The sequence below is a fragment of the Eptatretus burgeri genome, chromosome 6 (genome assembly GCF_056783735.1).
Source record: "Eptatretus burgeri isolate ZD-2024b chromosome 6, Ebu_testis_v1, whole genome shotgun sequence".
Classification (NCBI taxonomy): Eukaryota; Metazoa; Chordata; class Myxini; order Myxiniformes; family Myxinidae; genus Eptatretus; species Eptatretus burgeri.
Window position 1 is genome coordinate 66,678,483 of NC_140966.1, and position 12,208 is coordinate 66,690,690.

Below are 12,208 nucleotides of genomic sequence, written 5' to 3' on the forward strand. Positions count from 1 at the left end.
GGTCTTCATTGTCCTTGTTTGAGGAGTCAGGGTAGATGTGCTCCATTGTATCTGAGATGTAGGCAGTGACAGGAAAGGAATCGATCCACTCTGCTACCATCTCTGGAGAAAGAGTCATACCCTTGAGGCCACCCTTGCCAATTCTAATAGCAGTTTGTTCACCGAACTGATCAGAGCTCACACCATTCCGAATGCCTTCCTGGTGACGACACACAAAAGCACCTGATATGAGCTCTGACTTGGCATCTGGTGGCAGCAGATAGCGCATCTCCAGAAGGTGATGGGTGATGTAATGGGCATACTGATGGTGACCAGCAACAAAGAAGTTGAATTAGTTAGTAACAAACAAAACAATGAATTAGTAACTCGCATTAATGTCGTATGTGAGAGTCCAGTTGTCAGAATAGTGACCTTGTCATTCAAAATGTATCTCACACGGCAAACAATTGCCACGAACTCGAACATTGACCTCAAATTTACTTCTAATCACAAAAATAAGGTTAAATATCGATTCCTCGTGCCAAAATTATATGGAAAAGATATCTCTTGTGTAATTTTAAGTTCATTACCTAAAAAGTTATATTTTCAGCCCGGTCGATGACGGCCATCTTGTATTTGCGCAAAAATAACACATTTCCCCAGGGTTGCCATCCGGGCAACCAAGCATAATTTTGTCTATGCATGCCTGTGAACAAGAAACCACCATAAAACCATACACTTTTGAGGACAACAAGGTTACTTCTCTGGCAAATGGACTATTTCCTGCCCCTCATTCCTTCTCATACCCATTGTTTAAGTCTGCTTTCATCTTGGCCCTCAGCTTTGCTGTTGGTGTCCCCCCCCCCCTTTCTCTCTCCCCCTCTCTGTTGTTCCTTTTGTCCTGATCCATTGAATGTACTTGTAATAGCGGTTCCACAAGCCTCAATTCTATATCAACAAAAACAAATCATCAAGTAAGATGGATTTTTTTTGGCCCATCTCCTTTCTAAAAAGGCCATCTCAATGACAGCCAGATGTATTTCTGACAAAAAGCCTGTAGACTGCTCAAAGGCAAGTGCATGTTTCTATAAGCTTTCCTGCCAGCCCAAATATATATGGTTATCCTATTTGTGAATAATTAACCTTTAGGGTACAAAGGGGGAATTTGGTGTGTCATTTTGGTGAAAGCGACGTGAGCAACACTGCTTTACATTTGTCTCTTTGTGCCTGTTCCAACTTTCTTTTGTAGATATTTTGGTCTGTAGTCTCGCATCACTTGTAGGGTGGGTAAGGCAGAATATCCCTGCCCTGAAGGTCACTCATGAGCCAGCTTGGTTTGTTTTGACTGTTATAACAACATGGAAATTTGCCAGTTTTCAGATCTTTGAAATCAAAATTCTTAATACTACTTCCCAATTTACAGACCCACAAACTTTTGCAGTCTAGTCTTGTTTCATCATATCTTTTGTACCATGCAGGGTATCGAGACCCCAGGAAAGAAGCCACTTCTGCTGGATCTGAAACCAGATCATCAGAGCACAGATTGGAACATCATGAAGCAAGTTCTTTCCTCAAATCCTTTTGAAGTCAGGTATGTAAGGGAGCTCAGGTATTTGAGCTTTTGGATGATCACTGGCTGTTCCCCTGCCCCTCATGTTGGAGTGCCCTGTGTTACCGCTTCTTGAGGTTGAATGAGTTGATACATCGTCCAAGAGATTGTGGGGAATGAAGTGGGGTGGGGGTTAATATTCTGTCCGATGTGAAAAGGTTTGGTTTGCTGGGCAGACAGCCGCCACGTCGTCGAATCGTGACTGGCAGTATATTTCATAAACCGATTTATGTGCACCTTCCTAGCCAGTTACTGGCATTTAAAATTATAATTTAAGCTTGTCAGCTCAAATCATGGGGAGAGTCCACCCCATGCTGGTGAAGGTAAGTAAGCAGAAGTGCATCCATGGATTTATTCTCTTCCCAATGGGTTGGCTGCCATTGCTAAAAAAAAAAAAAATCTTGGCTGACTGATACTGTAGTGGCAGTTGAACAGCTGACACATTCCTTGTTTTTAGTGGGTGGATCTGTGTCTTTTAGCTTTTAGCTTGTGCGGGCCTCTGGTTGCTTGCACGTGATGCTGCGTTGACCCTGGGAAGTAACTGCTGAAATTTATCGATCTGGGTTCTTCCCAACATCTTTGTTCTTTGTTCTTTGTTCCTTCAAAAACTTATTTCAATTTTTTTTCACAATTCTCTTTCCATTCTAATTCTTGCTTTATCTTCTCTTTCATCTCTTTTACTCTTTCTCTCTTTCATTATCCATCTCTCTAAGGCAGCGTTTCTCAACCTTTTTACCCTTGTGGAACCCTTGAAATAGTTTTCATGTCTCAGGGAACCCCTGCATAAAAAATTATTATATACCGTTATTAATATCTAGCTCTTTTATATTTTTATCGTAGTTCACGTGGTAAATATAACGTATTTTTTTCGGATACCTGGTTTAAGGAAAAATGACCCCCTTTTTGTCAAATTTATTGGCAATGAAAAAAAAACATACTGCTCGTTTATGAGACCTCACACTGAGGTTTTGATTCACAAAAAAAATTTTTTTGTTTGTTTGAAAACGTCATTTTTGAAAGTGTTTGTCAACCCCGAGTCTGTTTGACAATTAAAAAACACACCTCATGTAACTTGATCAACAAAACTTAAACAAATAAAGCTGAAGCAATAAAGGTAAACAGAAGAACTAACCTTGAGAGAGAGAAAGACTTTGCGCGAGGAAGCACAGAGAACATAGATGGACACCGTGCATGCGTCCCGTACTTGAGTCAGTCACTCAATGATGCACGAATCCGCCGCGTACAGGACGTCCACTAACCAGTGAGGGCGGTTTCACACTGGCGCCATATAGACATCGTAAAATACATTCCCTATGGTTGTTTTTATTGTAAATAATATAAGAGGTTGAAGCCTCTATTATAATAACCAAGGAGTTTCCAACAATATGCCGTACGTGTGTAGTAAAATAACGAATATTAAATCAAACAAAAACTACTCAAAAATACATTAGCCGATTTATTACTGTTTCTCGCGGAACCCCAAGTGACCTCTTGCGGAACCCGGTTGAGAAACACTGCTCTCAGGAGTGAATTATTGCAGAAATTTTTCTGTAAGGCTCACTTGGCTGTGCCGAGATGGGTTTGAGGGTTGTGGAGTCGTGGCTGAAACGCGAATCCTATCCAGGTTCCTCCTGATGACTCCATATTTGCTCTTTACTTATTCGGGTTCCTTCTTGATCTTCCGTTTGATTGCACACTGCTTGTTTGTAGTGGGTGGTTCTGTCTTTTGCACACTGCAACTGGAGGCTGGAAATCACTATTTTAATGCTAATATCTTATTCCTCAGCTGCAAAAATTTTTTCCAAAACTGTGCAATCGATGCCTAAACAGGATGGATGTGTGTGGCAGGCATCTCTGATTGGTCAGAACCCTTGCAGCAAACGCTGGTGTGGCACAAAGGTTCAGTCACCGTTCCAGTTAATTTTTCATTCAAGCCTTTTGGTACTGATGTTTCATCTTTGTGGATGAAATACTGTTGGACTCCATTATTTGCGAACCCCATGTATTCGCGGGTCATAAAGTGTGACGTGCCGTTCATGGCGCGCCGTTTCAATAAGGAACTTGGCGAGCATATGCAAATGAGGCGCTGTGGATGCTACCTCCTCCCGCTGGCGAGTAACCTCACTGATCTGACATGCGTGCCTGCTTTATGGGGTTCGTATGTGAAATAGAGGGAATAAAATAGAAACCCTAACCAAAAGCCCTATGCAATGCATCTTGTCCCATTTACCCACTAGCCATATGGAAAGGGCTAACTTAAATACTAATGAGATGACTGTCTCAGGATCGCTATATGTTGGGTGCCATTGCCTCGGAGCAGTGCCGGTTTTGCAGAACCGCAACAATACGTTACGCAAAGGGTGTGAACACTGAAGTCACCAAGGACTTCCATGAAGATGACACTGAAGTGGACCAATTATGAGAGTGAATTGATCACCTCTGGTTTGACAGAAGATGGAAGAAGAGATTGTTGACATTGTTATTCCACCCAATGAAGACAATAATGATGATGATGAAAGTGACAGTGAAGAAAAAAAGCTGATTACCATTGATCAGGGAATAATACTTTGAGAACAGTATATAAGTTTCTTGTAGGGGATTAATTTTATCTCTCAACAAGAAATAATGACTATTTATCTGACCCAAGAGAAACTAATGAAGGAGAAACCAAACTTCATGAAATAAATTGCTCTTCAGGAAATGTGTAAGAAGGCAACAAAGCATTGTAAACAAACTTTAAGTGGTAGTTCAACCTCTTCACAAAGCTTATGTGTCCTCCCCTACTGTGCTCATTCCTTCCCACATCCCTTATTTGTCCATCTCTCCCTCTATTTTGTCCTTCAACCCTGCTGTTGGTCTCTCTCCCCTGCCTCCCCCCACTGTTCCTTTTGTTCTGTTGCATCCTGATCGATTCAGTGTTGTAGCTCTTCCACGAGCCTTGACTTTGCATATAGAAAGAGAAAATAAGTAAATAAATAATGTTTCATCTATAATCCCAAAAAGCTATGTTATCTGAAGACTGTTTAATCCCAAGGAATTTGGATTCAAGAGTTTTCACTGTGCAATGTATACATATACTGTCGGACCCCGCTATTCAAGGATGCGCTATTCGCGGTTGATAAAATGCGACCTACGTCTACATTCATGTGTCTGTGGTTCGCTTATTCATGGGTTTTTTTGTTTGTTTTTTTTTCACGGTTATTCGCAGGTGTTTTTGTGGTTTTTCACGGGATTTTTGATTTTTTTTTCCTTATGATTCAGGAACCACCGGGAACCAATGCCCCTTTTTCTCATTGGAACAATGCCCCGACATTCGCAGTATTTTCCAGGAACTCATGAGGAAAAATAAAAAAATCTTGTGGAAAACCACGAATACGACCATGAAAAACTGTAATGGGCATGCTAAAAAAAAAGTGAAAACTCCCACAAAAAAGACAAACGTGAAAGAAACCACGAATATGCAAAGCACAAGGCTGCAAATGTCAGAGCAGGTCACATTTTATAAACTGCGAATAGTGGGTTCTGATGGTGTGAATGTATCTCTTTACATAATTATGTGGAAATATAAATATATATATATATATATATATATATATATATATATATATATATATATATATATATATATATATATATATATATATATATATATATATATATATATATATCTATTATAATACCAAGCTTGCACACTAAAAACTCGGTTCGCCGTCACACGATCCCTATGAAATTGCTGTTGCACTTAGCGGACGTGCCGACAATGTTTGGGAAGTCTTGGCGTTCCATAGTACCACTTGCATGTTGCACAATGCTTATTTTTGTCATTCCCCGTGTCGGTCTGTCGTCTGCTACCAGCTATTATATGTTGTACTGCTATCCCATGCATGTGTACGGGTATCGCTAATATATATATATATATATATATATATATATATATATATATATATATATATATATATATATATATATATATATATATATATATATATATTGTTACGGTTGTGAAAATTCACAGAACACCATTCAGGTATCCCAGAGATCAGTTATGTCGATAAGTCTGTGTTCAGATAGATTTCCCCACCGGGGTCTAAAGGGTTTTTTCGTGTAACCGGGCTGTGATCTTTGAGGTAGTGTTTTTCTTTTGCTATCTTTATTTTGGACCAAACGCCTTCACAACAACCACCTTAATCACAACCGCCCAACCACACCACCACAAAACACCATCCACGCCATTACAACAACCACAACCACCACCGCGTTTCCACCTCAGCACACGGTTGCCAGAAGCCTGGCATTCGTCGAGGGAGAACAGACGACGCCCCCCCCAACGAATAACAACTCCACCGGCCAACGCAGGAGACTCCCAACCTTGCGAGTGGATTCTCAACACGTGCAGGAGAAAAACAAGAAGCAAGAATGAATGCAGCACAGTGGCGAGGGAACGGCCCCGATTGAGCGGGAAAACGGCTTCTTCTGGAAGTTTCCCTTGCGCGCTGGGAAAAGGGAGAGGGGGAGGGGCTATAAAATACGTGCTACGGAGAATCGCGCTCTCTCTGGATCGCGCGCTAAAGCTTTCTCTCTCTCTCTCTCTCTGGGTCTGTCCTGACGTGGTCGGAGGTCCGAGACGCCAGCAGAGGTCTGTCCTAACGAGGTCGGAGGTCCGAGATGCCAGCAGAGGTCGTTGTCGTGACGAAGTAGGAGACGCCAGCGGTGGTCTGTCGTGATGAGGTCGGAGACGCCAGCGGAGGTCTGTCGTGACGAGGTCGGAGGCGCCGAGACGCCAGCGGAGGTCTGTCGTGACGAGGTCGGAGGCGCCGAGACGCCAGCAGAGGTCTGTCGTGACGATGTCGGGAGAAGGAGAACGGGGCCCTGAGGATTCACCACACGGTCACGTTTTCCTTCCTTGTCTTTCTTTTTGGGGTTTTTGTATGAGAGATGTGGTGCTGTGTCCTTAAGTAAACCTGTTTAAGTAATTGTACATAATAAATACACCAATGGTTGTAGTTCTTCTTGTCATGCTTTTGTTGATTGCATTGCTTTTGTTTTCCTCGCCTGCTTGCATACATGACTGCATGACTGCATATGTGTCGTGTGTGTAATAAATGTCCTTGTGTGAATGTTTACCCGTTCGTTGCGTCCTTTCCCTCAATTGAACTGCCATAATTAAGTTCGGAATATAGCTGGTTGTTAATAACCGATTAGAGAATCGGATCCGGCGGTGGCTTGGCGATAATCCGCTCGGCAATCGCAAACGGAGCGATCTGCTTAGTGGCTCGTTTCCAAGCAGGTCCCGTCGAGGTGTAAATCCCCGGCATTTCTGTCTGCGCGCATACTGTAATTAGGTAAATCGACAATTCGGCGATCGGACCCTGTCGCGCATGGACAGAATAGCTGGCTGATTTTCGGTGTGATTAAAGATACACCCGTAGCTGGATTTCGGCGTTGATCCAAAAGCTGCGACGAGGTTTGCCCGTTCGGTGGGCGAGTGCGGCCGCCATTGGCTAGAAGCGGTCGCCTGCACGCCGACGTGCGGGAATCCACAACATATTGTGACGTCCACGGGACTTGAACGCCAGCGGTGGTCTGTCGTGATGAGGTCGGAGACGCCAGCGGAGGTCTGTCGTGACGAGGTCGGAGGCGCCGAGACGCCAGCGGAGGTCTGTCGTGACGAGGTCGGAGGCGCCGAGTCCCGCCAACGTAGAATGAGCCGAAACGATGGAGGCGGTTTATTTATTTATAACCCAAACATGGCGGTTCTAATCGCTCTACCGCAAACGGGACGAGGAAGGTGGCACGAGTCACTTTTCACTGAGTTAATAATGTTTATTGCTCTAACAGAAATAATAATAAGACTCGGCAAGAGGAGGGATCCGGGGCGATTCGACGGGATGGTGGTGTGGGTTCGGGCGTGGGGAAAACACAAACAATTCCAATGGATATAAAAATCTCAAACCCTCTAAGGCGCCAGGTACACACACATACACACACATACACATACACACACACACACACACACACACACACACACACACACACACACACACACACACACACACACACACACACACACACACACACACACACACACACAACGTAGCTGGTCCTGGTGGTCAGGCTGGCCCGTGGTGTAGACTCAACAGCCCTGGATTGGCGTCGGACGAGCTGGCGTTGCACTCGTCAGGGGCAGGAGACACCGTGGAGCTGTCGACCTCCTGGTGTCGGCCCAAGTCCGCTCACAGCCGCCAGGGAGCCAGTTCTGGCGCCAAGTTGCGAGCAGGAGAGGGAGGCAGGTCCGTTCGACCCCGTACTCCGAGCCAGCAGAACCCTGTGCTGTACTGAAATGGGAGATGCTTAGCAGGCAGACACGAAGCGGAGGAACAGTCGAGCCGGGCTGTGCTGCACGAGTGCGAGCGCGGGCGTACTGTGCCCGCGGCTCCCCTTTATTCCGTACGCGGTACACTCACGAGCCGGCCGACTCCAGCATTACTACGACGCCTCAGACGGCGTGCACACCTCATATCCCTCGCCGACCCCCACGGCCACCTCCCATCATCACGCCCACCATGCAACATCACCATGCCCTTCCCCATAGGCCCGCAGACTCCACCACACTCCTCCCTCCTAAAAGTATGATTATTAAATGATCAGCATTATAAGAAGCATAGACAACACGAAGAACCTCGGTATAATAATCATGCAAATAAAATGAAAACAGCGAAGTATAACAGCACATCACATCATATAATGCGTGGAAGCGAGCTACTGGAGAAGCACAACAGCACGACTCAGCAAACCCGCCCCCAGGCAGACCTGAAACAGATAAACCTTTCGAGGCCGGACCCCCGCTGTCTGGAACCCGCGGCGCCACCGACAGACCCAACCGACCTTGGTGGGGGCGCTGAACAGCACCCTTGGCTGGAAGCAACAAACACTCCCCAACCCTCACGCACCATAATCAGTTAAGATTCCACCGCATGGCCAAAACGGCCTTGAGCGCACCCAGAGAGCCACGCCCCAGGCGCCAGGCACGTCTGACCTCGCTGAAAGCAGAGGTGGGGGTAACGCCGACCAGCGCACGAGCCCCGGCTCCGAGTCGATCTCCGAGACCCACACGGCAGTTAGACGGTAGTAATTCCATTTAAACCCCACTTCAACCATAAGCTCGTTATAAATCAATAGGAATAACATTCGAATCATTGCGAATTCATTTTTCCGTACAGCGCGCTTTTTTGATAAAATCCCAGTACAAGACAAAGCAATTACCTGCGGCCTGGAGCAACTGGAGGCTAACAAACCTTCTTTATTCACCCCCACATCACATTGATCATAACACCAACTCCATTGACTGATCTCCGCCACATCCACTTTTACACGAGAACTGCTGGCATTTATTTCAACAACATTAAACTGCATCACTAGAGCAAGGAAAAGCACATATGCAATGAACAACAACCCACAACCCACATCACGAGTCCGCTTCTTGGTTGTCGACTTGATGCTGCGACTCGCGACTCCCTTTAACGCCACGGGCCCACCGCCACCTGTTGAAGCTGCCTGAACCACACCGATGCGCATTGCCTCACGAACCTTGCCACAGCGCGGGAACTCATCGCGAACGAAGCGCGGGAACTCATCGCGAGAGCTGATATGGCTCTCGCCGCTCCTGGAGCGCACATCATCGCCGCAGGCAGCAACGAACGGTGGCTCCCGCTGCATCGACGCGGCCCCCGCCGCCAGAGCCTCGCCCTCGGTATTCGACGAAGGTCTCGAAGAGAGCACTGGCACATCTGGAGGCACGAACCGGAACCCGTTCCGACCCAAAAGGGTCCGGCTCGCCGAGCCCGGCTCCTGCTCCGGCTCGCCGGCATCATCATGCCCCGGCTGCAGGCTGATCTCCAGGTCACTGGGGTCCTGCTGCGGTGCCCCTTCGCTCCCGGTGCGATCGTGCTGCGGTGCCCCTTCGCTCCCGGTGCGACCGTGCTGCGGTGCGTGCTCTCGTCCCGCACCGCTAGGCGTGCGAGCACCCTGCGGCACTTGAGCCATCGCGCGGACTTGCGCGGTCACCGGTGTCTGCTCGACAGATGAAACAGTCGCGATCGCCGAGTCGAATGTGATGTCGGTCAATGGCTGCTCGCAGACAATGTCAATGGCTGCTCGCAGACCAGAAATAAAATGATCTCTGAACCGTGCCGGATGCTCCTCTGCCGTGAATTTGCACGGCACAGCCGAATGCGATGCGCGGCCAGCACGAGTGGACTCAATTCGACACCCGATCCGTGCCTCGCTCACTTCCCCCCCCCCCCCTGCCACTGATCTTGTCATTTCCGGATCAATCGCAAGCAGGTTTCGACGCGGGACGGAAGGATCGCCTCGAACACCGCCATCTATGACCGTAACAATGGGCGATGACCCTCGGCCCACACACCGTAGACGACCTCGAGAGCCCAGACCGCCGTCCGAGTGATTGCATTGCCACGCTCGCCCACGACCCGCGCCGCAGACCGTGCGCATGGCCGTGCGTGCCTGGCCCATTGCGATGACCCCTAGACCATCTGCTGTGTCCCGACCATCGAGACCTCGGACATTCTCCAGAGCTTGCGCGACGTCCAACGCCGCGTTCGAGCCGAAACGCGTATCCTCGACAAAACGAACAAGAAAATGAACCAAATGAACGAACGTTGTCCACTCGACGTGGCCGAAGTCGATTCCGACGAAGGCGGGCACGCGTACGTTTGCCATGCACCGACCCTTTGCCATGTTCGCGCCGGCGAGACCTTTGGCTCCGTAGGCTGGAACCGCACGGGTCATTTGCCGCCCTTACACACGCCGATTCGAAGATCCTCATTCGCCAACTGTGCTGTACTGAAATGGGAGATGCTTAGCAGGCAGACACGAAGCGGAGGAACAGTCGAGCCGGGCTGTGCTGCACGAGTGCGAGCGCGGGCGTACTGTGCCCGCGGCTCCCCTTTATTCCGTACGCGGTACACTCACGAGCCGGCCGACTCCAGCATTACTACGACGCCTCAGACGGCGTGCACACCTCATATCCCTCGCCGACCCCCACGGCCACCTCCCATCATCACGCCCACCATGCAACATCACCATGCCCTTCCCCATAGGCCCGCAGACTCCACCACAAACCCCAGAGCCAACCGAGGTGAGGCACGAGGCACAGCAAGGCCACGAGACACGATGAATCCAGGATCGAATCAGCGCAACAATAGAGCACGCTCTGAGCACAACAGCCTCCACCCAAAAACGGTCTTTCTTTTCCGATCTTCTTCTTCCACCCCTTTTTCCCCGAACAGAACCTTTTTATCCTCGAGTCCTCGTCACTTCCAACCGAGCCGTTTTATTGGCCCTCCGCCGTCGCCTTCCGCCAATCGTGATCACGGAGCAGAGCCATCCACAGCACTGTCCTGTGACGTCACGGCAAGCCTCCAGGGAATACTAACAGGGTTTACGCAGACACACTTACCCTATCCCTTCTCCCTATCTAATTACGTGACAATTATCATTTCCCCCTTGAAGAAATGGACATTTACTAGACAACTTATCACCACTGAATTGCTACTTATTACATCGAGATCTTGGTACACTCGAACAGCATGGCATACCTGATTAAACATCCTAATTACCCTTTGAATGCATACCCCCCCCTCAGACGGAACAATATATATATATATATATATATATATATATATATATATATATATATATATATATATATATATATATATATATATATATATATATATATATATATATATATATATATATATATATATATATCCTGGTGTTGGCGCAGTGGTTAGGGCAGCAGCTTGGGATCCAAAAGGTCCTGAGTTCAAGCCCCGTTGGGCCACTGAATTAATACACCAGGGGGTTGACTCAGCCTGTCATCCTTCCAAGGTCGGTGAAATGAGTACCAGTATATTGGGCCGGTGTATACCCCGGTTAAAATAGGTGTACCATATCCCTGTGTCGTAAGAGGCGACCAGGGTTGCGTCAGGAAGGGCATCCGGCGTAAAACATGTGCCAAATCACTATGCGGATCATACGGATGATCCGCTGTGGCGACCCCTAACGGGAGCAGCCGAAAGAAGAAGAAGAAGATATATATACATATATACATATATACATACATACATACATACATACATACATACATACATACATATACATACATACATACATACATATATATATATATATATATATATATATATATATATATATATATATATATATATATATATATATATAGATATACGGTGCTTATATGTCCTTCGTTCCCGAGACATTTTTCCAAATCAAAATTTTCACCTTTTGTTGCCTAATAGCCTGGAAATAAATTGCATTAAATCAGACTTTTTCCACCTTCATTTTTCACCAAGGACTTCCGAATTTGCTTTCTTTTATAGAGCCTGGGCGAGGGATGGGCCAAAAAGCGTCTCAGGAGTTCTGTTGGACATTCCCGTGCTCCCTCATTGGCACATAGTCTCATTGGCCAAGGTTTATGACACTGTGGAGTGGAACAAAGATCGAGATGGGAAAGATAGAGAGTCCCGAGTAGCATAGTATCCATCCGAGAGATGGTGCACTTTGTGATAAAATGCT

General features: G+C 47.0%; 1 protein-coding gene across 14 annotated transcripts in view; it reads left to right on the forward strand.

The window, feature by feature from the left end:
- The window catches only part of STIL (STIL centriolar assembly protein), a 256,784-nt gene that overhangs the window by 228,931 nt on the left and 15,645 nt on the right, over window positions 1-12,208 (forward strand). For all 14 annotated transcript variants that reach the window (XM_085885486.1, XM_085885489.1, XM_085885485.1 and 11 more), the window contains one exon: window positions 1,458-1,570. In XM_085885486.1, the coding sequence (XP_085741612.1) occupies window positions 1,458-1,570 (113 nt within the window). The remainder of the gene's footprint in view (window positions 1-1,457; window positions 1,571-12,208) is intronic.